Source organism: Gobio gobio (genome assembly GCF_949357685.1).
Source record: "Gobio gobio genome assembly, chromosome: 10".
NCBI lineage: Eukaryota > Metazoa > Chordata > Actinopteri > Cypriniformes > Gobionidae > Gobio > Gobio gobio.
Window position 1 is genome coordinate 30,279,769 of NC_137116.1, and position 27,824 is coordinate 30,307,592.

General features: G+C 36.7%; 2 protein-coding genes across 7 annotated transcripts; one reads left to right on the forward strand and one right to left on the reverse strand.

Moving 5' to 3' along the window:
* The first annotated feature begins 492 nt into the window (after positions 1-492).
* Positions 493-2,961, forward strand: LOC307132856 (uncharacterized protein). Its single transcript, XM_079827432.1, has 6 exons — positions 493-623; positions 734-1,087; positions 1,246-1,383; positions 1,532-1,569; positions 1,664-1,762; positions 2,569-2,961. The coding sequence occupies exons 1-6, from the start codon at positions 575-577 to the stop codon at positions 2,665-2,667; spliced, it is 777 nt and encodes a 258-aa protein (XP_079683558.1). The 5' UTR covers positions 493-574; the 3' UTR covers positions 2,668-2,961.
* A 711-nt stretch (positions 2,962-3,672) lies between these two features.
* Positions 3,673-25,710, reverse strand: msi1b (musashi RNA binding protein 1b). 6 transcript variants are annotated; one of them, XR_013817358.1, is made up of 15 exons: positions 25,481-25,688; positions 25,194-25,234; positions 24,271-24,352; positions 24,056-24,140; positions 16,670-16,711; positions 16,474-16,566; positions 11,919-11,967; positions 10,306-10,388; positions 10,110-10,227; positions 9,821-9,901; positions 7,648-7,704; positions 7,290-7,352; positions 6,988-7,121; positions 4,039-5,106; positions 3,673-3,995 (listed from the first exon to the last, which is right to left on the reverse strand). XR_013817358.1 is itself a non-coding variant. In XM_079827801.1 (14 exons), the coding sequence occupies exons 1-14, from the start codon at positions 25,609-25,611 to the stop codon at positions 5,065-5,067; spliced, it is 1,101 nt and encodes a 366-aa protein (XP_079683927.1). In that variant the 5' UTR covers positions 25,612-25,688; the 3' UTR covers positions 3,673-5,064. The 6 variants fall into 6 exon arrangements, 4 of the variants coding, with proteins under 4 accessions (XP_079683927.1, XP_079683926.1, XP_079683929.1 ...); XR_013817359.1 differs by having other exon boundaries at positions 4,041-5,106; positions 6,988-7,142; XM_079827801.1 differs by having other exon boundaries at positions 3,673-5,106.
* Positions 25,711-27,824: the final 2,114 nt, after the last annotated feature.

A 27,824-nucleotide genomic window follows, 5' to 3' on the forward strand; every position in this document is an offset into this window, starting at 1 on the left:
ATGACATAATACATGATTATGGAAAACTATAGGCTTCCTTTTTCTTTTCAAGAATTCTTAATTTTCTTTTCTTGAGGATTACATTTTCTTGTGGATTTTTAAATAAAATAAAATATTGCAAGCAAACAATTACAATAAGGCAGTACAAAATCACTAAATATCAGAGCAGAATTTATTAATTTTAATTAAGCTTTCCTTCATTATGATATTATGACAGTTTTTTCACCCTTATCATTTTTACTCCCTCAAAATTAAGTTTAATACAGAGACAGTTTAATACAGAAAGTAAAAGCATGCTCATCATAGAAGAGGTGCATTGAAGTTATTGCATGTATGAATTGCCTTTTTAATGTATTTATGAATAAATTAATAGATTTGCTAAATGAGTAATGTTGTAGATCTGACAAAAATGAGCGTCACAGAGTGGCCTGACTGTGGGTGTCACCGGAGCGCGTGTTTATGCAGATAAGGCGATGCTTTGTTTCAGACGGCAGGATACACCACACAGGAAAAATGAAAAACACCTGCCTCTGCTTAACATGAGAAACCCGCTTGTCTCTGCAGTTTAGATAAAATGACACGCACCAGTCTCTCTGCTCTCTTCGCAACCATCTGGTTCACAGGTAATATCGTTTTTTCCTCCTCGATAACACTACTTTTCATCGACACGATGTCAGTTGGTTGATGAAATTAAATTAATTTAATACTTTGCTTTTTTGCTACTTTCTCACAGGTCTCATTCCTGGAGATGTAACTTTGCCATATCTTGGCATATCTGTGTGGCAAAAACCTGAGACAATACAATTGAAAGGCACAAGTGAGAGCATCACCTGTCATATTAAAGCTCATTCGCGAGTTCAAAGAATTATGGTTAAGTGGTTGCAAAATAATCAAACTGTAATGAAGAGGGAAGCAATTAAAATGTCTGACAATCGATCGTCTGTATCTGGAGCTGTGTTTATTAATGCATCGCTGGACCTGCGGTCAATACGTCTAAATCATAGTGGCATGTATTACTGCACAGCACAGATGGATTTACCTACGCTTGAGCCTGTTGCATATGGAAATGGGACGCATGTATATGTGGGTGAGCTTTATTTTTTTACTCTTTTTAAAATGTTCATTCTATTTTGTTTTAAGACAGATAATATCATGCACATAATCTATTAAAACTATACACTCAAGACCACTTTTGTGGTGCTTTTTGTGCTAAACTTGCATACTTCTCACTTTCAACATTTGTAGTGCCTTATTCAACAACTGTGACAACACCGACTGCAAACCCCTATAATAAGGACAAAATGATGTGGTCATTGCCTTTAGGATTGGGCTGTGTCTTATTAATCATCTCCATTGTGTGTATTATTCACATATATTATAAAGGTAAGAAAAATTGTGACATTTCTTTAAAAATCGGATGTTTATGGGTTTATCGTAATGCGCTTCAGATTACTAATGATGGCATGCTATCAATTACTACTGATAGCATGCTATCCGTTATTAAAATAAACAGCTTGTTTTTTTTAACTAGATCACTTGAGGATAGAACCTAACACAAAAGAAGTCAATGTGAGTAAGATTTATTTATTCATTTTTCATTTGATTTTGAATATTGGCAGAGCTGATGGTCTTTCAGAAAAGTATTAAAGTACTTTTTCCTCAGGTTGACGCTACCCATGTATCACCCTGCCCTGAAACAAGTGAAACTGTTGTTTATGCAGCATTAAACATTCCTCGAGACAGCGTGAAATCAAGAAATGAGGTAAATAGTGCCCATTAAGAGCATTTGGTAGTCTGTATTATTCAAGTGATGTTTTGTTAATTACTACATGTTAAAGGGATAGTTCACCCAATAATAAAAATTATCCCATAATTTATTCGCCCTCAAGCCATCCTAGGTGTATATGACATTCTTCTTTCAGATGGATACAATCGGAGTTATATAAAAAAATGTCCTGGCTCTTTCAAGCTTGATAATGGCAGCCCAAAATTTGAAGACCTACAAAGTGCATCCATCCATTATAAAAGGAATCCACACAGAGGTTGATAAAGGCCTTCTGAAGCAAATCGATCGGTTTTTGTAAGAAAAATATCCACATGTAAAACGTCATAAAGTAAAATATCTAGCTTCCAGCGGAACGCCTTCAGTATTGAATTTAAAAAGAAAGTGTTCAAAATGCTTACGTCGTGCCAGTTATGCTTTTTTCCCCCGTAAGTTGTATACAGAAGGTGGTTAAATATGGATATTTTTCTTTCAAAAATCCATCGATTCGCTTCAGAAGGCCTGTATTAACCCCCCTGAGCCATGTGGATTACTTTTATAATGGATGGATATACTTTTTTGGTCTTCAAATTTTGGGCTGCCATTCACTGCCAATATAAAGCTTAAAAGAGTCAGGACATGTATATGCATGTCATATACATCTAGGATGGCTTGAGGGTGAGTACATTTTCATTTTTGGGTGAACTATCCCTTTAACAATTAAGCAAATGGACAGTTTGCAGTTAGCACTTGCACATTATATATCCAGATGCAATTATTATGTCATGCAATGACTTGTATTACAGAACAGTGCAGCTCTGGCACTCACTTCAGTGACCTGCACCGAGGACTCTGTGACATACTCTGAGGTCCACATAAAGAAAGGACCAAAGGATGAAGGTTGAGAATCATTTGCCTGCATTTTATTCGCATGATTTCTTTCGCCTTGCATATGGGACAGTTACTCAAGCTTTTAATGGGACTTTGAGCTTCTGGTCCTGTTTGAATTTGTCAAGGTATTGCTGTAAATACTGTAAATGTTGATATAGTTTTCAATGGTGTTTGTTTCTTCATGTAATACTCATGAAGGTCGAATTGTTAAGTGTAATTGATAAGGCTCACATTTGAGTCTGTTTTAAGCAATATTGTGCTCAAATGTATATATTTAAGACAATCATAAAAACATCTGATAAAACCTTCAAAGACTTCATCATTTTGAGTGATCAGGTTAGAGTTCGGGTATGATATTTTTATTGGATTCTTTAAAAGGTGCCTGTCAAACTGGTCTGCAACCTCATTGAATGGCAAAATGATGTTTTGCAAAGGGTTTGTCAGCGCTTTCATTTTAGACTAGCTTTAAGGGCACTGAAAACAAATTATTTTATATATTAGACTGCCATTTAAACAGGCAAAAACTGTTTAGAAAGAGAAAATATAGTGTGTGGTGGCTACAGCCCAGAGCAAAGCTTTAAAGTATTCTAATATTTCATTTTTCATATCAGTTGATTTCTAGTTTTTGTAGCAATTGACAGAACAGAGATGTTTATCGAAAAAGACTGATGTGTTACCGCCTACACAACCCCATTTAGAAGCTTAACGGTAAAAGCCCTAATCAAATGACGTGCTTCGACGATAAGATAATGCTGTTTCATCCTGACAAAAATCTTCAGTTTCGTTGTATTCCCACAAGTGTCCCGTGAATACAGATTTTCTATGCGGGGGTGTTCCTTGAGCACTTTCATAAGAGAGACCGTAGGCGATTTGACATCACATGTGAATAATAAAAGATTAGCAGGAAACGTCTGGCCTAAAGTGATGCATGCAATTTTAAAACCTGTAGGAGTTCTGAAATTTGAAATAATTTGCCATTTCCAAATGTACTTTTTAATTTGTTTTTATTTCATTTTTTTCAGAGGGTCAAGCTTCAAACAAGAAACATTAAAACTTTCAATTATTAACAGCCATCCTGTTTACTTCATAAAAAGTGTTATATTAGTGTTGCTATTTTTTTTTTTTTACCAGTACCAGAATCTTCAGTTAATTGAAGTATATTCATATTCCAATTATTACAAGACTTTAAACCTCTAAAAGAGATTAATGGAATTGCGTTATGAATATAAACTTGGTAAAAGCAACGTGACAACATGGAAATAGGGGTTACAATTCACATTTTAAATCATCTTACTGAAGATAATACATTAGCTCATGACATCATCAGACGAGCATTCACTCTCTAACACACACACACACACACACACACACACACACACACACACACACACACACACACACACACACACACACACACACACACACACACACACACACACACACACACACACACACACACACACACACACACACACACACACACACACACACACACACACACACACACACACACACACACACACACACACACACACACACACACTCAATAGTAGCATCATTCACATTGCCTTCTGTCAACAAAAAAACACAACAAAATAAAACAGTTCAAGTTCATCAAATCATGAAAAGAAAAAACAAACATTTTTGGACATAAAGAATATCATGCGTTTGCGCTCTTGAGTGTAAAAAACTCTTAATCATGCTGACAGATCTCACCAGATCAAAAAGACAGTATATACAATATTTTACACAAACAAGGTCTAAGTCTGAGAAATATGTTCTCCTTGTAATTACTGCTATTTGCATGATCAGTGTAATAAATCCAGTTGCAAAACTAACAAAATATACATTTTGATGTCCCATCACACTATATTCTTCAGTAGAAAATGTACCAAATGCATCTGAAAGTGATTTAGTCTTTTAAATACACTACAAAGATCCACATAGATTTGACACGGATTATTGCTCTTATGAGACCGTTAAACCGAAAAGACTACAATTACAAGCCTACATGTACATAATGTCATCACAAAAAACAAGAACTGAGAGAAAAAGAAATCAAACTAAGACAAGTTGTTAGCAAACTGAGAAATAAACTAATTATTTACAGGTTTAGCTCTATATAAGAGGAGCAGGAGGTTAGTTAGACTGATATGACAGTAATTCATAAAACAGGAAATATGTCACATCACATTATTAGTGTTGCAGCCGCCGTTCCATCAGCTTAGGGCTGATTCATCTCATCCAAAACCATTTAAAGACAGAGAGCTTGATAAAATAACAATAAAACCCTGCGGCACGCAGAGTGCATCCATTATTATTCGATTGAGATCATCACATACTTTAAAAATCCTTCCTCAAGATGTAGGGAAGACGTCAGAATGATGAATACTATTGTACCAGCCCTCATTTCAATGGTAGCCGTTAGTAAATGCCGTAGCGATCAGAGGGCCCTGTGAAAGTAAAGATAAGGCATTCATTGTAACTGCAGCAAAAATGACACGGGAAAAACATTCAATTATTTATTAAATTCATCATGTGCATCAGATGTTCTCGATTAATAATGTGACGCACGTTTTTTAAATTCAAAAATAGATTAATTGATACATACAATGACTTGAACACAACACTTTTGTTGTGAATTGTATTTATTATTACTATAAAAATTGTAATAGATAACAATGATTATTTAAAAAAAACAATATGACTGCTTACTGCTCATTAATATTTGAAAATATGCCCTGCAGACCCTCATGACTGTGTGTCAGGGTCAATAATGTGACCTTTTCCACATGGCAAGGTTAGTTCAGGTTGTAAAATGTCATGCGGTGTGGCTCTCCAAAAACATAATATTTAAGAATTAATTTCACTATATTTTTCACGATTTATGTTACTTTTTACTGGACAGATGTTTTAAGAATCATTCAATTAATTTTTTAACCATATGAAACCAATATGGTATTATTGGTATTAAACCAATACCAATACAATTTCGGCCCCACTTTATATTAGGTGGCCTTAAGTACTATGTACTTACATCAAAAAATAAGTACAATGTACTTACTGTGTTCATATTGTATTGCAAAACACCTTTGCTAATATTGAGGTGGGATATGGGTAAGGTTAGGGGCAGGTGTGGGGGTATGGGTAAGTTTAAGGGTAGGGTTAGCTGTAAGGGAAGTGTCAACTGTGTAATTACAAATGTAACTATAGAAATTAATTACAGACGTAATTACATGCAGGTATTTTTAAAAATGTAAGTACAATGTAAAAACATGTATGTACACAATAAGTGCATTGTATCAAATGATTAATTAAAATGTTAGTACATAGTAGTTAAGGCCACCTAATATAAAGTGGGTCCAAAATTTCTACACTTTACTTTTTACTTCGTCATCAGTGTTATTTTAGTATTATTTTATTTTTTTTGTTTGTTAATATTTTGCATTCATTTTTATTTTATATGTTCAGTTTGCATTTTAATTGTTTATTTTAGTATTTTTTTAATTATTTTTAATACTTCTATTTAGCTTTATTTTCATTTTAGTCTTACACCGTGTCCTAACTACACGTGACGCCGTGACGCGTGATAAAAGGTATCTTTTCTATGTTAATTTGAGTTTTTGTCCTAACCAGCCGTGACGGCGACACGTAATGATTCTATTTTAGAAACGGTTTCTATTTCTGCGACGTCGCGGCTGGAATAACAACACAAAACATGGTAATGATAATCTCAGGTAGTGTTTATGTGCTTTATTTTATGTTAAAAGCGTGTAATGTGACTTTGAATATCATGTAGTGCTCCCAGCTTTGTAACGTAGTCATTCTAAAAGCAACAATGAATAATTCACCTCTGTTCTGGAAATAAAACAAATGGAAACAAGAACGTTCAAACTGTGGACAAACAAGTGTATTATATGACAAAGATTGTTTTAGTAAATCAGTATGTATTTTAGTAATGTTTAAAAGGTGAAATATTTGGTAATTTGATTATGTAGGCTACTTCCATTTCCTTGCGAGTGCAGTCAGGTGCCGTGCACTTGCCGCGAGAGCCCGCCCACACGCTGTTCTGATTGGCTGTGGTTTTTGATTGATTTGTTGCATCTCCTAGTCGCGTCGCGTTTGGTGTGGTCAGACAAGTTGCTTGTCGCTGGAATCTTATCGCGTCGCGTGTAGTTGGGGCCCTATTTTAACGATCTGAGCGCATGGTCTGAAGCAAATTTTCTTTTAATATTTGCATTTTATTTTATTTCAGCTTTATTTCGATGACTTTTCTATTAAAACTCTTTAATAGTTTTAGTTAACACGAACAACACTGCATTTCACTGACTCACCCCAAGGCTGTGGCTGAATCCAGTGCTTGGAGCGGGACTTGCGGCGCTGATATAGCTACTGACAGTTGAGTCCTGATTAGCCGTTCCATACAGGTCTGCCATCGGCCCAGGGCTGCTGGTACCTAGAAATCCAGCTGAGCGAGAAGGGGTTGAGCCTACAATATAAATCGGCATGAAATTCCACAATACCTTTTCATGAACAGGAAATCGTATAGCTATATAGGTCTACAGATTGGGGTGTGAGAGCTCATTTCCTGAGAATGGGTCATGTGTAGGATGTAGAAAAAATTTAATTCTCGCACCTCTGACCACAGCTGCTGCTGCTGCGGCTGCCGCCATGGGGTTGTACGCCGTTAGAGGAATGGCTACAACAGCATCCGCATGCACGCACAACAAGCAAACAAACAGGAAAGAGAACTCAATCAGTATCAAGATAGAGTACGAATTGTCTGAAACCAATGGGAAAAATGCTTGCATCATACAAGCACAAAATGATGCTCTGATAATTTGTGGTAAGAGTAAGCTGTTAAGCAGGATTTCCTGGGTGACGGTGCCACAGCGTAAACTTACAGCACTCAAATCACACTTTGTTGTGTGTTGGAATATGGTGAGTGGGTACCATGTAAAGTAGCTGCTTGTAAAGCTCATAGAGGGACTAACCTGTGAGCTCAGGGGGGTGGGGTGATGTCAGAAGGGGGGTCCTCTCTAAGTGGAATTCTAGAATAGAGATAAACACAGAAAGCCGTTTAAACATACACAAGTGCTCATCAGACTACACACACGGACAAGCGCTACAGGGCCTATGGCAGCAAAAATGAGTGGCAAGCATACAGGCTTCAAGTGCACATAGAAGGAGTTTTATACCGCCTCCCTGAGATTTACAAGCAGCCATGAGCCATAAATGAGTGATATATGACAATATACACAACCGTTTGGGGTCCTTATGATTTTTTTTATTAACACTTCTATTCAGCAAGGATGCACCAAATTAGTTAAAAGTGACAGTAAATGACATTTAAATGTTACAATGTTTAAAATATTGAATAAAATATTTCTATTTCAATGAATTAAGTTCTTTTGAACTTTCTATTCATCAAAGAAGCCTGAAAAAAAAAAAACGCATCACAGTTTCCATGAAAATATTAAGCAGCACAACCATATTCAACATTGATAATCAAACAAACAAATAACAAAAAAGTTCTATTTTTGGCAAATGTAAAGCCCCTTTCACACCAAAAGTGAAATGAATAAGCTTCACGCTGAAGAAAACGCAAATTTCCGCCTGTTCAGTAGAGGGCGCAGTTAAAAAAAAAAAAAACCTTTCAGCTGTTCTGCATTCTAGATTAAGGAAGAATAGGGGGCAGGAGAAGAAAGTTCAACACGCTTACTTCAGCAATAAAAAAAAGAAACACAAATGTGATGTTTATCTAAAGTCATTTTGCTTATTAGTATGGTTGAATTGAATCATCGAAGGTCAGCAGCAAAGACATTGGTTAATAAAGTGGGATTAAATACATATACAAGTATATTTATGCAGTTTAATATATTTAACTATTGCCGGTTTGCGTAATATTCTGAGACTGCATTTGACTGTTTATATTCATTTTGAGTAATACTGAATCTGTTTTTTTTGTTGAAAGTGAGATGAGTAAATGCCTGCTCACATTTAGTCTAGAACTACAATGACATCATGTTTACACACAGCCACACAATGCCTCTGCACTTACTCATGATTTCTCTGAACATGGGGACAGGAGAGCTGTCAGTCAATAAATGGAAAAACATTTAACCTGCGTTACTTATTTGAAAAAGTACCTCAGATATTGTGTTGTAAATGTAAAAGTAATCCGTTAATTTACTAGTTACTTGAAAAAAGTAATTGATTACGTAACTCGTGTTACTTGTCATGCGTCCAACACTGTTGATAATAATAAGAAATGTTTCTTGAACAGCAAATCAGCATATTAGAATGATTTATGAAGGATCATGTGACACTGAAGACTAGAGTAATGATGCTGAAAATTCAGCTTTGCCATCACAAGAATACATTACATTCAAATTGAAAACAGTTCTTTTAAATTGCAAAAATATTTCACAATATTACTATTTTTAACAGTTTTTTTGATCAAAGAAATGCAGCCTTAGTGAGCAATTAGTGAGAGACTTCCTTCAAAAACATAATCAAATCTGACTGACCATTTTGAACGGTAGTGTACATACATACGTTATATATGTGGTGTTTTTACACATAAAATCTGATCACAAAATGGGAAATATAAATTTTTGATTAAAATTAGCATATTCTTTTGTACATATGCAAATTGGGTGATATCAAATGCTTGGTCACACTTTATTTTAGGGTTCAGTTCTCACTATTATCTACAGCTTTTGCCTCAACAAACCCCTAATTACTGCTTATTAATAGTTAGTAAGGTAGTTATTAAGTTTAGATATTGGGTAGGATTAAGAGATGTAGAATATGGTCATGCGGAATAAGGAATTAATAACAGCCAATATCCTAATAATATGCATGGTAATAAGCAACTAGTTATTAGTGAGAATTGGACCCTAAGTTTTACCAAGGCATATTTAGCAACTAGTTACTATATTTGACAACCTACCATTACATAATACTTACTGAATAGTGTATATGCAATTATAAACTGATTACCAATCATTTCCTGGTTCAAAAACCCATTATTAAATTAGCTAGATACCCGAGTATGTAAAGATTCATTCCAGGAAAGAGTTAATATCCATGAACCAATGTGTGAAAATGTGTACGGAGACACTGATACAGTGTTTACAGTATGAGCCAGACATTGAGTCTTACCAGGGAACTGATATGTGTATCCTGGTGTGAGACTAGTATAGCTGCGACCGGCATATGTTGCTGCCTGGAACCCTGGATACCCTGGGGGAAAAAAATGTCACTCATCAAATCAGATGAAATGAACATTAATCAACGAAATGATAGAATTGGTGTATTTAGTATGAATTCTGTGGCCTGTACAGATTGCACTTTTCACTCTTAACAGCAGAGGGCAGAAGTGTCCACACTATGCTTTTCATCACTTGGAGCCCTGATCCATGCAGTCGGCAGTTAAGTGCTACACTCTTACCCAGCATTCCTATCCCAAGCATGAAGGCGTCCATCCCATAGGGCATGACACGAGCACGACCTCTTGAAGAGCCCGTGGGTGACATCACTTCCTTGGGTTGGGCTTTCTTACACTCCACCTGTGATTGGAAAGGGAAGATATCAGTCAGTCAAACATGCGTATGAATGAAACAGTGTTTCAGAATAAGAACTCTCACCATTTTGTTGTTGATCTCGTGGAAGTGGATCTCACAGACTTTCTCCACTACATCTTCATTCTCAAAGGTCACAAATCCAAACCCTGAGGGAAGAAAGAGTCCAGACACTCAGACCGCAGTTTACATTTGGATTTCCACTTCAGCCATCATTATAAACAATGACTACGGTTCATATACTTCAGTTCAACTTCAGGTGAGAAGTTCAGATGCCAAACTCACAAAGAAAAGCCAATGAAATCTGCTTCGTTTTTCACAGACCTTGTTAAATCAATACCAAAATGATTATGGAATTACTAAAAAGTACCATGATACTACCATGTTTTGGTACCATAGTATACATCAAAGTACTGTCTGATACCATCACTAATACCATCCAGAAGTCTGAGACCACTAAGGAAAATGCTTATATTTTGCTTTTTTAAAAATCTGATACCAAATTTGTCATTAGAAATGATATTATCAGCATAACAATTTGAATGAAAAATCACCAGAGGCTGCATTTATTTGATCCAAAATACAATAAAAACAGCAATATTTTGAAATATTATTACAAACAACAATAGCTGTTTTCTATTAGAATACATTTTAAAGTGTAATTTATTCCTGTGATGGTAAAGCTGTATTTTCAGTCACATGATCCTTCAGAAATCATTATAATATGCTGATTTGGAGCTCAAGAATGATTTATTTCTTAGTATTATCAATGTTGAAACACTTTTGTGGAAACCAGTAAACATTTTTTTCAGGATTCTTTGATGAATAGAAAGTTCAAAAGAACAGCATTTATGTAAAAGTGAATAAAGTAATAATTTCTTTAAAATCTTACTTTTGAAGTGTACAAAAATTACATAATGTCTAATTATTGGGTGTCACCAAAAAAGCTCCCATCATCAGTGTCACTTTGTATTGAGCAAAATCTTAAATATTTTTTCATAACATTACCTTGTAAAATGCAGAAATTATTTATTTTCCTGTTTATATTCACATTTTGACGTTTGGACTCTACTCAATATTTGTAAAAAGGAATTTCATATGCCTGTAACTTCTCCATGTTGAGGTTGAATATTTGTGAATGTGAGTGTCCTTAAGGTTCACCCTTAATACTGCAATTATACAGATTTCCAGTGACCTGTATTCTATTTTAAGCCTTTGTGGTCATACGCACGTCCACTTCGCCTCCGTAAACAGTGCTAGATTTTCTCAACAAAAAGATGAGCTGCTGCTAGATTTTTTTCATCAAAAACTTGCTTCTCTCTACTCAAGTGCTGCTCTCGTCCCCTGTCTGTCTCTCCGTGTGTCTCATCTCCTCCACCTCTCCGCTGGGTTGAAAGGCTGCAGTAAAGCCATGCAAGCTGTCATAATCGATGTGCTGTAGAACCGGCGGGGGGAGGGAAGAGCGCTTAACAAGGTTTTAGCCTAAACCCCGATTAACGAACACACTAATTACTCAATCTCTCTCCTCACCTCCCGCTTATCCTACAGAGTACAGGATGGAGGGCCATGGAGAGGAGACGGAGACAGATTGGACCAGGGTTAGGAAAGGAAGGAGTAAAGAGGAGAACGGCTGCCATTGACGCGTTTAGTTATTTAAAGAAAGATAAAGGGAAATTTACCTCTGTGCCTGTTGGTGGTTTTGTCAAACATAAGCATGGCGTCATCCACCTGTAGGACAGGAAGAGAGAGAGATTTCATTCAATGCAATTAATACTATTAAGCAGGGGAGATCAGGTGGAAATAGATTGTTACATTCTCACTTGAACCAGCAACACACCACTTTATTTCATAAGCTTGTTTGAATACTACCGCAGTAGTGTGAATGCTAACTACAATATCATAGGGTTTCTGTTTGAAGAAAGAGGTGCGAAGGTGTATTTTTCTTGCGGTTTATTGTCTGTGTGCAAAAGTGCGTCACTGTGAGCATACTGACAGACATCTCCAAACAGCTTAAGCCTAAAGGTCAGAGGTGAAGGTCAAACTTAGAGGGCATGATGTGAGAAAAAGACACAGGAAGAGAAACAGTTTCATATTCAATCCAAATATGAAAAAAACAAGTCGACAGCTTGACCAATCAACACTTAATGTGCACAAACGCTCACAGTCTCTTGGTGAAAACAAACTAAAAGACCAAAAACACTCTCTGCGCTCTCTCCATTTCCATTATTTGTCTTTTACTGTGTGCCTGGGAAGAGAACTCCTCTTGCCTTGTAGTGTAGTATGGTTTAATATTACTAGTTATTAATTGGTTGATATTTGGTCATTTTGAGATCATCGGCATTGCCCGATAACTGTGTCCACTTGGTTGATAAACACAATTAGAACCAAAACAAGTTTTTTTTGCTGCTCCGACTGAATATTTTCAGTTGCCAAAATTTTGGTGCATCACTATTTAAAATATTTGAGAGAATATTATTTAAAATTAATGTTTAAATTGTTTAATTTCATGAATTTTCTGCACATTTAATTTTCTGTCGTTTGGCATTATATTATGTTGTGCTTGACAATATGGCAGTCTTGGACATTACAGTAAAAAACAGTTACTGATATTATAGTAGAAATTAGCTATTTTCTCAAGCAAAATTACAGAACAGCATTCCTGTAGCTTAAAGCGTAAAGAATGGCACTAGCAATGCCAAGGTCACAGGTTTGATTAGCAGGGAATGCAAGTGCTGATAAAATGTTTACCTTGAATGCTTTGAATTAAAGTGCCTGGCAAATGGCGAGGAGAAAGTTACAGAAATAAAGTAAGTATTATTTATCTGGTCTTGTGATCCCAATATGGCAGCCCAGGAGGAGACCTGTTCCATGTAAATAAATCAGTTCTTATTAGACTCTGATATGACTATAGTCTTAATCTCATCTGAGTGTACACGATTTTAAACAGTTTCAGATCTGTTAATATTTTCAAATAATAGACTTCATGAGAGCATTTCCTGAATGCACATTTAAAGGCATTCAAAGAGCAAACTGATGTAGAGTCATTTCGAACGAAGTACGATTGGCGTTAAAAACAGCTTGCCAAAGCAAACTTTACCAGAAATGTTAGCTGTAGCTGGTAAACACCTTAGGACTACCATTGGTTTTTGGTGATAGGTACGTAATAGATAGGTGTGCTCTGAGACCTTCATTGATGTGGATCTTTTCTGGTTCATTTCTTCTGTTCAGTCCGTCAAGGTCAGATTCAGGAACAAACATGAACACTCTGGAGAGCTGCTTTAGTAGAAAAAGAAGTTGTTGTTCTAACTGAATGACTTTTTCATGTTTTTTTTTACTGTAAAGCTGTTTGCATTAAAGCCCGGGACACACCAAGCCAACGATCGGCCGTAGGGTAACGTTGGGCCGTTTTTGAGCATCGGCTGACTTAGTTTTTTTTGTGTGTTCTGCACTGTTGACTCTAGTCAGACACGTTTTTTTGGGCCGATTCAACATGTATAATCGGCGTCGGGCCGTCGGTGAGAGAGAGAACTCTGATTGGCTGTGCAGCTTAGTGCACAAGAATAATAGCAAAACAGCATGCAAAGAAGTCAAAATGGTACAGATAGAAGGGCGAAAGTACCTGGGCGAATATTTTAATATTAACATGAGCGGAATGGAATAAAGAAAGTGATCAGCAGGATATTCAAAATGGTAAGCATGTGTTGCTTTGTTTACAGTTTGTGTATCTGCAGCCTGCAGCATCGATTTCCCTTTTTGAATGGCGAATATAGATGAATATATCTGCAGAAATAGACTGTTGTCTCCTTTACACGCAGGCGCCGAACGCACATGCTAGTTGACAGTCGGCTGTAGTTCTCTCGGTGTGTTCAAGTGCAGCTTTTTCCCCCCGAAGCAGGCGACGCGAGGCAACAACAGTCGTCTTTCATCAGCGCTAGTTCTGTGAAGTTGGTTTGGCGTGTCCCTACCTTAAAGCTTAAATCTCTTGTATAAAGTGGTATGGTGACTGGACTGCCGAATTGCAGATCTTACATCCATATCACAATGCTCAGATGCTTTCTCGACTGCTGTTTTCTCAACAGTGTCATTGTTCAGGTTTCACTCAGATACTGTAAAATGAAATTTCAGGACTTTCAAGGACTTTTCAAGCACTACTTCTTTGGTTTTCTAGGACTTGAAACTTGCTTATCTATCTTGGTTTTCAAGGACTTGAATCTTGCTTATCTATCTTGGTTTTCAAGGACTTGGTCTTGCTTATCAAATAATATCTTTATTATCTTTCAAATTCTAAAAAAGGTGAAAAGTTGTATCAAATACTTGGAAATATCTGAGCAATAGCAATAGCTCATAGCCATGTAAATTGGCATATCTATATCAGATGAGCTGCAGCATTAATTGTGCGAGAAAATACGTCTGTATTTGTGTTTTTCTGACACCCCCCCCCCCCACATTAATTGAATATACTGTCTTTCACTAATTCAAGCACTTTTCAAGTACCTCTTCATAAATATGGCAGTTTTCAAGGGTTTTCCAGGACTTAAATTTCAAATTCAAGTACTTCAAACACTTTAAGCACTTTGTACGAACCCTGATTTTTCCACAGCTACGATCAGATGCTTTCTAATTATTTTTGTTGTGTTTATTTTGTCATTTAGAGGAAAGCACGCACAACATATTTACATATTCATCCAAATGCCGCTTTCCGCAGCGTGAACGGCGTTGTGATGTTCGCTAACCGCATACCCGCTACAAAGGTATTTGAGCAAAGAACAAAAAATAATTTTGCTGTGAGTATATCAGGGCCTTAGGGCCTCATAAATCTGAGTTCTCGCTTTTCACACTTTTGTATTTAATGTCTTGAAAACCTTTCTAGTATCTTTTGTAATTGAGTTCCAAATGGAGTCCCTTCTTGTTCTGTGTGCTTCTTCTCATGGTGTCTGTTTTTCTCTCTCCATCGCTCCCTCTCTCCATCCCTTGTTCAAACCAGGCCAGAACACAAAGTGACCAGTGAGGCAAACTAATCTGCAACTTCCCCGGGTGGCTGCGACTATCATCTCGCTCTCTTTTTTCTCTCTCTGTCTGCATTCCACACTCAAGTATGGCTCAAGAATGATGAATTATTTTCCATTGAAGTCTTGCACCCAAATCACTGACAATGTGTAATTGAAGTGTGATGCAAAGAAACATTAGAAGACGTATAGCACATCAGTTTTTTGGGGTGTATTGTTGTTTTACTTCAGTTATGAACATTTGTCCTCCCCCCTAAACACACAATCTCTCCCTCGTTTTCTCTCCTACACACACACACACACCCCAAACACAAAACCTTTTGCCCGCTAAATTACTTGGGGACAATGGATGGGCAGGGTCACCGTGGTAACCGGGTAGGAGGGGGGGCTGAGGGCAGGAGCAGCTGTTCCATCAAATTAATTCAGATTCAAGTAATCTCCCCCACCTTCCCCTGCAAACAAAACTCACCCCTTCAAACTCTCAAACTCTACCCCAACTCTTTCTCTCAGTTTCTCTCTGCCTTTCTTGTTCCCTCTTTCACGCTTCCCCAACAAACTGGCTCAAATTTCACTCAGTTCACCTTTGAAAAACTTCAGAATGATTCGTTACTGTTCTTTTATTTAATCTTTTTTTTACATTTTTTTATTTAAAATGAATCATTTCAACTGTAAATTCTGATTGGGCGAGTCATGGTTGATACGGTTTTCAATTGATAGAAACAAACACATGTGACCGTACATTATACAGTAATGTTCAAAGGTTTGGGGTCAGTAAGATTTTTTTTTAAAGAAATTAATAATTGAAAAATACTTTTTGAACAAAAAATCTATCACTGTTTTCCACAAAAAAGCAGCATTTTTAACATTGGTAATAATAAGAATTTTTAGTACCAAATTAGCATATTATATGTTTTCTGGCTGCTGAAAATTCAGCTTTGCCATCACAGAAAAACATTACATTCAAAATACATAAAAAAATTATATTTATAGTTCTTTTAAATTGTAATATTTTTTTAAAATTAAAAGACTTTCAAAAGTTTTACAAAATCTTACTGACCACAACTATATATTAATGAATGTGCCATATGGTATTGTATTTTATCATATTCCTTTTGACAAAATCCATAGTAAAATCACTATAACATCGTGCCTCTTGAGGCTTATCTCTTTATTTTATCACCATGATATCCCAAAAATCCTTCAACTTTTTCAAACAAAGGCAACTTACCTTTCCGAACTGGTCAAAGTACTGCTTTACATCTTCAATAGTAGTGTTCACCGACAGGCCTCCAACAAAGATTTTCTTTGTCCGTGTCACCAACTGGAAAGAGAGAGAGGGTTAGATCTTCAAAAATAACAAAAACCTGGATATTATATAGCACAAGAGTCGGCGTCTTGACCATGTTGACCAGTCAAGCACATACCTTAGGCTGGGCTCGTCTCGGGAAGGCAACTTTCGGGTCAATCTAGAGGAGAGTTTGAGAGGAGAAGGTCTAGTTTAGAAATTCTGGAGAAAGAGGAACACTGACACCAACACACCCGGGACTGTAAATGAGAACATCAGTGAGAAGCTCACATCCTCTGAGCTCTGGTTTCAGTTGGTGTCTCTTGCAGGAACATCTGCCTGTGTGTTTTAAAGGCTCTGGCTGCACCCTGCATTCACTTAACTGTCTGAGAATGATGGTACATTCATACATGCGGAGTTCAGGGAAGGACAAGAGTGATGAGAAATATGGAAAGGAAATGTAGATTTGTTTAAAGAGAAAACAATAGTGACAGTGAGAAACTATTAAAAAGAGAGTGAAGCGCCGTTCACACTGACAGTGATTTTATTGCTGGATGTTGGTCGCTTGTAGGCGTTACTAGTATTATTGTTGGGCTATGCAATTAGTCGTAACTTTTGGAAGTCCAATCACAGATGAGATGTATTGCCGGTAAAAACACTCTATTTTTACAGATTAATTCTGGAAGGGAATTGCTTGTATATAAATGGCAGCAGTGCATAATACATCATAATAACTTGAAAATTATAACCCTATATACACTACCGCTCAAAAGTTTGGGGTTCGTAAGTGTTTTTAAAAAAATATCTTATGCTCACCAAAGCTTGATTTACTTGATCCAAAAATACAGTAAAAACAGTAATATTATGACATACTATTACAATTTAAAAGAACTGTTTTCTCTTTTGATATATTTCAAAATGTAATTTATTCCTGTGATTCTCATTACTCCAGTCTTCAGTGTCACATGATCCTGATTTTTTTCTGCTGATTTTTCTGCTAAAGAAACATTTATTCTTATTATTATCAATTATAATTAACAATATTCTCAAACGCTGCTTAATATTTTTTGTGGACACCTATATTTTTTCAGGGTTCTGTGATAAATAGAAAGTTCAAAAGAACAGCATTTATTTGAAATAGAAGTCTTTTGTAATATTATACATTTCTTTACTGTCACTTTTCATCAATTTAATGTTTCCTTGCTCAATAAAAGTTTCTTATATTAAGAGATAACAAGCTCCACTGTCTTCACTCCAATTGTCAGTCACCGCAATGTGACTTTTCTCAACGCCAGCGGTCATGGCAAACTGGGAGTCGCTTTGACGCTGTCAGTGTGAACAGTAACGAGAGTAGAGTAACGACACAAATGACAGAAAAACGGGGTGAAAAGTTTACAGCTTTCTATGAGAGGCAAGTATGACTAGACAGAAGAGGCTGTCATGGCCACCTGTGACTGAGTGCGCCGGACAAGAGAAGGGTCAGCTTTCCTGTAAACATCACTGGACGACATGAACAACACTCAGGGAAACACCAGAAACCATGTTTCTTTGGAAGAAGAGTGGTCAGAAAACAAAAGAAGGCACAGAGACTCAAGCAGAAAAGCATCCTTGACCCACACACTCTTTTGACAGCCAAACAAAAAGTATTTTGTTTGTTTGTGTTTGTTTGTTTTTGCATGTCTTTCTTTCTATTTCTTTTCTTTCTTTCTTTTAATATTGTTTAATGGTCCCTAAATCTGGAAAATGAGCTGTAAAAGAGTGTATCCAGCTCCTTGAAAACTAGTGTATATTTGTAATTAAATACATTTAAACAATGTTGAAGTAGCTAAAAAGCTAGACCTGTGTAAATGTAGCAACAACACTTTTTTTCATATTTATGAACCACGTGCAGAAAATCGACGTCGATCAACACCCGTTGAAACAATAAACAAACTAGATTACAGATACTCAAGATACTCTATATTAGTCTATAGTCTAGTCCAGCTATTTACCAAACGCTAGTCTACGTCATGCTGTACTGAGGTTAAATTCTAGAAGACAGTGAAGGCAGTACAGCGCTAGCAGCAATAATGATTAGTCTGTCTGAGAGAGGGTTCGAATAGAGCTAACGCTAAAGAGCTAGCACCTCTGAGGTAAACTACAGCAGTTTACCAGAGTTGCTTGTTTATTTTCATACACCAGACTACGAGTAACAGAGTTTCTTTGTGAATCTAGAGAGTAAAATGAAGAGGCTAAGCTAATCTGAACAGAGATCTGATGCAGAAGCTACAGTTTATGTCTATAGTTTCTAGACTACTCTGATAGTCACCTCCGGTCCACAACATTGCTGAGGCCGCACCACTCCTGTGCACAATCAAAAACAAACAAACAGACACACACACAAACAAACAAAATCAACATACAGCCACCGACGCACATGAGAGGAAAGCTGAGGATAAAATGTATGGTCACATAAAACAGATTATTGTCATTAGAGTTGATTTTGACTATGTGGAGGGTGAAGAGACATTGAAAAGTAATGGAATCAGGGGACTTGTATGTTTAACCACCACAGACATTCATTAAAATCAGATTATTAGTGGTCAAACAAAGATCTTTGACATCCTTTGCATTTTATACAGTACATGGGTCAATGGAATGACATGAAAATAATAATTGTCTAATAATTATTATTTAAAATACTTTATACAAAAAAATTAATTCACATCATTCTGTGTATGTTTTTACATAAAAGTGATTTTACAGTACATTTAACCATACAGACAGTAGCGGTCGATTAATATGAAGTACATAAAGTAAATGGTTAAATGAAATGACATGAAATTAAAAAGTAGTTTTTTGTCTTTTATTAAAAATACAGTAAAATGCAATTCATACTTACAATGAATGAATGAATTTCCGAATTAAAATGTATTTTGAGATTTTTTGGGGGACCATTAAATCAAAATTGTTAAAAATATCATGGTGGTACACCTGTTCTGATATTATAATAAAGAAAAATTATAATTTGAAAGAATGTTTAAAATGTATTATTATTATTATTATTATTATTATTATTAATGGTTAAATAATATTTTAACTAATCTGCTTCACTGCTTATAAAAACGTATATACTGTATACATATATATGCAACAAAATTAAAAACAAGTAATGATATCCTTAAGAATTAGACCCATGAGTAAGAACAAGACCCATGCAGACACTCATGACTCTCAAAAAGTCTCTTAAAATATCAGATCATTTTATGACAAAGTTAGTTCAGGATGTAGAATGTCATGTGCTGCAACCCTCCAAAGCCTTAAGGTTATTTATGAATCAATAATAAAATAAAAAAATAAAATACTTTTTAACTTTTAAGATGTGTACACTCAGATGTATCCAATGTGTAAGGAATATGTTTCTGGATGGTTACACCATAGGACATTTTTATTTTTAACTTGTAACTTTTGTTTAACGGTATAAAAGCTTTTCAAAACCACCTGAAACCAATATGTATATAAAAAGCAAATTTTGAAGAACTTGACACATGTTTTGGGGTATGTTTACACCACAACAACTAAAATCCTTAGCATTTTTCGCGTACAGGCGACAACATTGTCAAAACGATCCCCATTCACACGGATCCACGAATACGACTAAAAACGCTGTATTCTGCTGCCAGGCCAGTAGTTGGCGATGTCACTTTGTAAAGAAACTGCATGGCTATAGACTGAAGATGTAATGCACATGACGTCACCGCTTTCACAAATTCGTGTTTTTGTAACATGGAGACGATAGCGGTATCGTTTTCAAAAACTCAAGCGGCAAAAGTCAGTGTTTTCAGGCCCCCAAAACGCTGTCGTGTAAATGAATGGCCAAAATGCATAACATTTTTTGTTTTCAGTTGAAAACGGTGTTGTGTAAATGCCCCTTTAACCCTTAAATGTATACCTCGGGTCATTAGCGACCCGGGACGTCATTCACTACCCTCCTCCTCATTCATTTTTTAAAGTTAGACATCAACCTTCTTAATATTCCTCAATCAATCCATTTTAAACAATATAACAAGAAAAAAATTATAAAATTATAATTGAATGAATTATAATTCAGATTTTTGTCAAAATTGTATAGGTTCGCTAACGACCCGAGGTGAGTAAGATTGTACCTAATTTCTTTAATGCACAATAATAAATTAATCTATAATGACGAAATAAGTGCAATTCACATTTATTCCACAAGGTGGCAATGTCTGATACACAATGATGAAGTGACTTCATAGTTGCCTCAGACAGAAAACGAAACAATAATAATTATAAACTGCAAAACTTGAAATGGCTTTATTTTACTGCAGAGCAAGTACTGAACACATTAAAATATTAGTGTCACTGTCACTTGATGATGGATCTGGTGAAGGAAGCTGTCAGTGATCAAAATATTTATTTTGAAGACGTTGAAAATGAGTTTTGAGAATATGCGTGAGATGGCGAATATGAGCCAAATGCAGAATGTATTGGGAAATGAGTTCTGACGAGGACAGTGATGATGGTATAAAACATCTGCTCAAACTTCCAAACCCTTCCAAGCTCCAAAAGGTAACGAAATATGTTTTATTTTACTCTAATATAAGGAGTTTTATTAATTATCGTGACAGGTATGTTAGATATAGATCCGGGTCGCTAAAGACCCGAATATGTAAGAATGTTTGGCGAAACAGTCATGCATTTAAGGGTTAAACATAAAATATTGTTTTCCTTTTCTTTATTTTGGATACTCTTATTTGCCATTGACCAAGAGGTCGATATTACAGTGAGAACGTCTTTCCGAGCTTGACTACCAGAGCTAGTACACTTTAGTACTAAGTGTGCACTACAGATGCACACTCTGTATGGAGATTGTGATTTGTGTGTTTACTCTGAGGGTGTTTTAAGACACTGTCAATACTTCTCTGTGGCTCAGGGAATAACATTCCCCTTTGATTCACAACCTTTCCATTTTGTGGAAATATAAACACATATAGCTACATAGCTTTCTTTCTTTAACATACATTTTTTTCTAAACATGCATCCATAATTTCTGACATATAAAAAGGATATATTCTAACACCATTTGACCACAATGTGTCCTTAAACGGCTAAAATTGCCATCCTTGTCAAAACTATTTTAAGTCAATAGACTTAACTAATCAGGTCAATCCTTTAGGGTCAGTCGCTGGCACCTTGTTAGCAGTTTGTATCACATGCAGACAAACACACAAGCACACAAACTTACAGAATGATTGCATCGTCTGCGAGAAAGTTCAAAAGTGCTTCCCAAGACTGCTGACTTAAAATCGTGATTTTTATGAGTTGCGCCGCACACATTTCGCTCTTTCTTTCCTGGCCTCCCCTCCTCCACCGGCCCATCGCTGAGCTCGTTAAGCTAATCTCCAGTTTAAAGTCGGCCCAGGCGAGCAGCCATAAGGCACCTTCACAGGGGCACAGTCATAGAGGTAAAGCAGGACAAAGGCCTCCATGTTCCCCTGGCTCTGCCTGCCTCTCTCTCAGGGGGGAGGCACTTAGAAAACAGCACAAGCGACCACGCTGTGGAAGACTGGAGCAGAGAGACACTTTCTAAATGTTCTCTTTAGTTATTATGTTGGTTTTATTTAAGAGTCCGATTGGGCTTTTCCAGTCTCTGTCAGCCTCAGAAAAGTGTTCGAATAGTATGGAAGCTTATTTCTGTCACAGAATAAAAATATAAAAAGGGTAATTGCGACTTTTTTCTCACAATTCTGATTTTATATCTCACCCTTCTGACTTTTTTTCCTCTCAGAATGCAAGATATAAAGTCAGAATTGCAAGCTTATATCTCTCAATTCTAGACGTTAGAGAAAAAAATCTGAATTGTGAGATGTAAACTTCAGAATTCTGAGGAAAAAAGTCAGAATTGCGAGATGTAAACTCAGAATTGTGAAGAAAAAGTCAGAATTGCGAGATGTAAACTCAGAATTCAGAGAAAAAAGTCAGAATTGCGAGATGTAAAATCAGAATTCTGAAGAAAAAGTCAGAATTGCGAGATGTAAAATCAGAATTCAGAGAAAAAAACTGAATTGCGAGATGGAAACTTATAATTCAGAGAAAAAAGTCAGAATTGTGAGATGTAAACTCAGAATTCAGAGAAAAAAAGTCAGAATTGTGAGATGTAAAATCAGATTTCTGAAGAAAAAGTCAGAATTGCGAGATGTAAACTTATAATTCTGAGAAAAAAAGTCAGAATTGTGAGATGTAAACTTATAATTCTGAGAAAAAAGTCAGAATAGCGAGATGTAAACTCCGAATAGTGAAAAAAAATCTCTAGAGTTGTGAGATGTAAACTCGTAATTGTTAGGAAAAATTCATAATTGCAGAGATATGAAGTTTACATTTTGAGAGGGAAAAAGTTGTGAGAAAAAATTTGAAAAAATTGTGAGATTACAAAGTCGCAATTACCTTATATTTTTATAATATACCTATATTTTTATTCTGTGGCATAAATAAGCTTCCACAGAACAGCTCCGTAGAATCTACAGTGACTCAATTTTGGGTAATTCCAAACAAATTACCTGAAGAGTATTTGTGAAGTACAGAAACACATAGTTTCGTTGTGGTTTGACGTGCACTACCTGTTGCCATAGTGCAAGGCTGTTTTTCACTCAAATGAGGAACTAGTTCAAACTTTCAGAAGAGGGAGAAAAAGAGAGAGATGAGAAAGTTTTTTTCCTTCTCCTTCAAGCCTTACCCTCCCTCCCCACTGACCCCCTGGGGGGGTGACTCCACTGTCGCCATGGCAACCAACGGGCACCATTGTCCCAGGACCCGCCTGCTCTGCACAGTGACAAAGACTCTCACAAATAGATGCACCACAACACACAAAACCTCTCACCAAAGTTTCCTATTTTTTAACACTCTCACTCTTACTAGTAACCAGTCTGCAAATGCAAACGCAGAATCATGTTTATTTTATTAATTAGATTTGTCATTCATAAACTAGGCCTTACATTAAAACATAAATCCTTTCTAACAGAAATACACCTGCTAGAAAAACATCCCACAAGACTCGAGGACTTTCCACAAGGGGCAAATCTGAATTCCGCACGGGTCTAATGTGTTTGGTGAGCACTCTTGAGACAAGGCACCACAAAGGCTTCCCAGCATACCCTGTCCGGGTCCCCTAGTTACCATAGTGATTGACACAGAATAGGAATGCTTCCCTGACAACCTCATTGAGGAAAGGCTGAGATGGGAACTTTTTCTCGCTCTCTCCCAAATTGTTTGACCAAAACCCAAAGTGAAAAGGCATGAAACCTCACATGCATACGCAGCATCTGCGACTCGAACGATTACGAATCACCATATTATGGCATTACAGTCAGTTCCTAATGCACTAATACACATTAAAGCAAAAAAATTAACTAATATTAAATTTAAAAAATATTTAGTTAACACACCCCTTGGCTTATTGACAGAATAAGCCAAATAATGGCAGTGATGCACAGGAAATTATTAGCAGGACGAGGTTAAAACTCACAGTTTTGGAGTCCAGCTCATGTCTGGTCTGGGCCAGAACTTTGTCCACGCCAGCTTGGTCAACAAATGTGACGAATCCGAAACCCCTAGCCGAAAGAGAGATCAAAATTACAACACCGTCCTCCACCCATTCTGTTTAAAACGGACAATACAGTCAATAATAAAAGCCTTTGTGTGTTTGCTGTCGCTTCTCAGTCAGGTTGGTTGTTCCCTTACCTCGAGCGCTTTGTAACTGGATCTCTCATCACCATACTCTCTTTCACTTCACCAAACTTGCAGAAGTAGTCCTTCAAACCCTCTGAGAAAGCAAGAGAAGAAGACTTACTTTATCACATTAGGGGCGAGAAGCTTAAACACTGCGGGAAAACCAAGATTATTCGTGGATGACATCAACAGTGAACGGGTGACATCATCAATCGAGATGATCTAAGAAGCCTGATGTGAAATACAAGGTGAAGTCATCATCGTGTAAATATGATTTACATGTCCAAACTTTAGGCTAACTAACATATGCTCACTAGTTACCGACGTTGCTGGTAAGTAGGTGTCTGCCAAGCCTAATGAAAATGTTCATCCATTAAATGATCATAATAGCTGGAAGAATCGGATGACAGGGAGGCTATTAAGAGTTCTGTGGCGTGAACAATGCCTCGGCGTAATTCAAAACAACAATGTGTCCTACATACTGAGGACAGCCTACAGCATGACAGCAGTTGGTGAAACTTTCTCCATTCACTCAGCTAAACCTGTTGTATCGCCTTCGCACAAAGGATCAAGCCAAATTACAGAGCAACCCAATGGATGTGTTTCACCATCCAGGACTACTTGCTCATTAGTTGCATGCGTACGGTGAATGACATAACTGGAGCTGTACACATATGCATTATAAAAATCATTGTTTGATCTACTGGTCGTAGACATTACTACATTTCAAGCATAGATTTCCTGTTGTTAATTCACAGTGGTTGAAAAGGTGCAGTGAATTCGCAGGTTGTAACTGATTTTACTGTAGACTTTTTAGTTGGTTGAAAAGGCTACTTTAGAGTATAATTAGACAGTTATTCAGGGTTTTCTTTGAATCACATCTGTCTCTTTGGCTGACATGTGCAGATACTCAAAAAAAAAAAAGTGTTACTCACCTTGCGTAGTCTGCCAGCTCAGACCACCGATGAACATTTTGCTGTGAAAACAACACACACAAGTGGTCAACAAGTGCCTCGCGTTTGAGTATAAATCTGAAAGAGCCGCATCAAGATCTTCCGAGATTCAAATAACGGCAGTGATTCCCATCCGAGTGGATGAGAGGTGCGCTGGACACCGCCAAAACACGTTTCCCTCTTTGTTGAGTTACTTTTTAATTGATTTCGCCCTGGCGCTCTTATATGTAGATATCCTATATAAGTAAGAGGAAGGATTTTTTTATTACCAGGGGTCGTGCGGAGAGTCCGAGGAGGACAGGTTACTTTGGCTGCCTTCCGACTCCATTGCGCGGCTGTGTATCCCGTCCGAGTATGGTGCGAGAAAGGAGGCAGAAAGTGTGGAGAGGGGGATTGGCATGGGGTGAGTTAGAGCTCAAAGCCCAAAGACTCCACCTCTCTCTTGGTCCAGTCCCGACGTGAAACACGGGGGCTCTCGAGAACTGACCGGGAGTCAGTGGATTACCTTCCTCTGTGACACGACGATGACATCAGAACTGAAACGTCTTGGCATCACGCGGGCAATCTCTGTTTACTACTAAGTAATAGTGAAGATTGTTTATTTAGGTAGCTAGTTATATCACTGATTCTTGAGATAATGGACAAAATATGCTTTAGAAGTTATTTTTTATTATTTTAATAATACATTAATTATAAACTGATATATTTGTCGACAAAGGTCTCAGCAAACGAACCTCCTGAAAATGTTTTTTTTTTCCTTCTACAAATATACGTTTATTCACTTCATAACTTAATTTGTGTGAACTATCTATCCAACAACAGTGCAATTATTTAAAAATGGTGTTCAGTAAAAACCTTGGTTAGGGTTATTATTAACAATCCAGTTCCTAAATTCCTTTCTCTACCCTCCTTTTTAATATTAAGCATATATATCCAGGTAAATCAGACATAATATCATGTAGTTCAGTTGATGTTTTAATATTTTAACACAAATAAAAAAATCTTTCTTTCAAAATGAACAGAAACCATGAAGGCGTTAAATAGGCTACTGCCAAAGGTCCAACAGAGGTTAAAACAACTGATTGACAAGACAACAAATTAAGACAACTAACTAATTTTTAAACTAATATTTAATATTTAATTTAATATAAATCTTTCCAGTGTTTTTTTCTCTTTTTAGCGGTACAATCTCATTCTGTTTACTCAAAGTACTCAAATTGCATTACGTTTTTTGTTGTTGTTGTTGCATACAATATAAAAAGTGTCAGCAAGACATAAGACTATAAGACATGAACTATACATAAGACTATACAGACATAAAAAATATTGGCTATGAATAACAATGAAATGCTAATATGAAAACCGTGCGCAAATACTCTCCCCATACATTACCTGTGTTCTATCTATTTCTGACAGTTTAGGTAAACAAAGAGTGACATTTTAGAGTTTTTCAAAGTAACTCTAACATCAGCAGTGTCCCTCTTTCTTCTGGAAGCCATTTTTGTCTGTGTTTTGCTTTTCTCATGAGAATCTGTTTCTGACGTGTATTCAGATCTAACCTTCTGTTTAGGGCCTGATAACTTTCCAGGTTGCTCTGATTTTCACTTTCATTTTGCCAATGTTATGAGTTGGGTTTTTTGTGTGATTTGGTTTTGTTCATCAGCCTTGCTATGAAACGGATTCTTTATATCTCTTTATTTTCTTTCTTTTTTTCCTGACACTTGTTGATAAAACGGCTCTGGTGGAAACCCAGTCCACTCTGACCTATACTCTCTATAGAGGCAGTCCGTATCAGGACAGCATAATAGCATTGCTATAATAATTTCAGACATAGAGATGCAGCTCAGAAGGAGTTTTCAACCTTTACAGACTCAACAGCCTCCAAAAAAGTTACTGACTTGATACACATTATTTCTACTTCCTGTTTTTTGAAACCAGAAAATGGTTTAAAATTCATTCGATTATAGCTCAGTCAGATTTCAGTTCTCCTTACAAGACACAACAGTATAATCTTTTCAAATTATCCTCGTGTTCCTTTGTGAAAAAGACATAAACGCTGACTGTGTGCAGTGTGAGCAGGTGGTATTGGAGGCCATCTTAAGATCAATACAGATTTATCTGCCCGTATGGCCTAATTTGACACATACGAGAGGTGGAAAAAGGCCACTGCACATTGCCAAGTGGCTCTCTACAACTAGCCAGATCTTCTGGAGATTTATATGTCATAATAGGATTGTGAGTAAGCGGTGCTTGGCTGTGTGAATTTATGTGCCTGATTTGTCTGTCCCACTCATAGCACTCATTCTATCTAATTCACACACTTAAGGGCTCGCAATGGACAAATGTAATTAGAGCGGAACGTAAACATATGGTAGCAACAGTGAGTTTAAGACATTAATCCTCACTGGTTGCGTACGGTTGGATCAGTTCTGTGCACAGCGAGTGTCTGTGTTGTCTCCATTTGTATTTTAACTCAAAGAGACACCCCATAATGAATATTCTTCATCATTTCTCGACTTCATGTCATTACAAACCAATAAGACTTTCTTTCCACCTCGGGATAGAAAAAGGGATGTTTAGCAGAGTGTTTGTGCTGCTCTCTTACTTACAGTG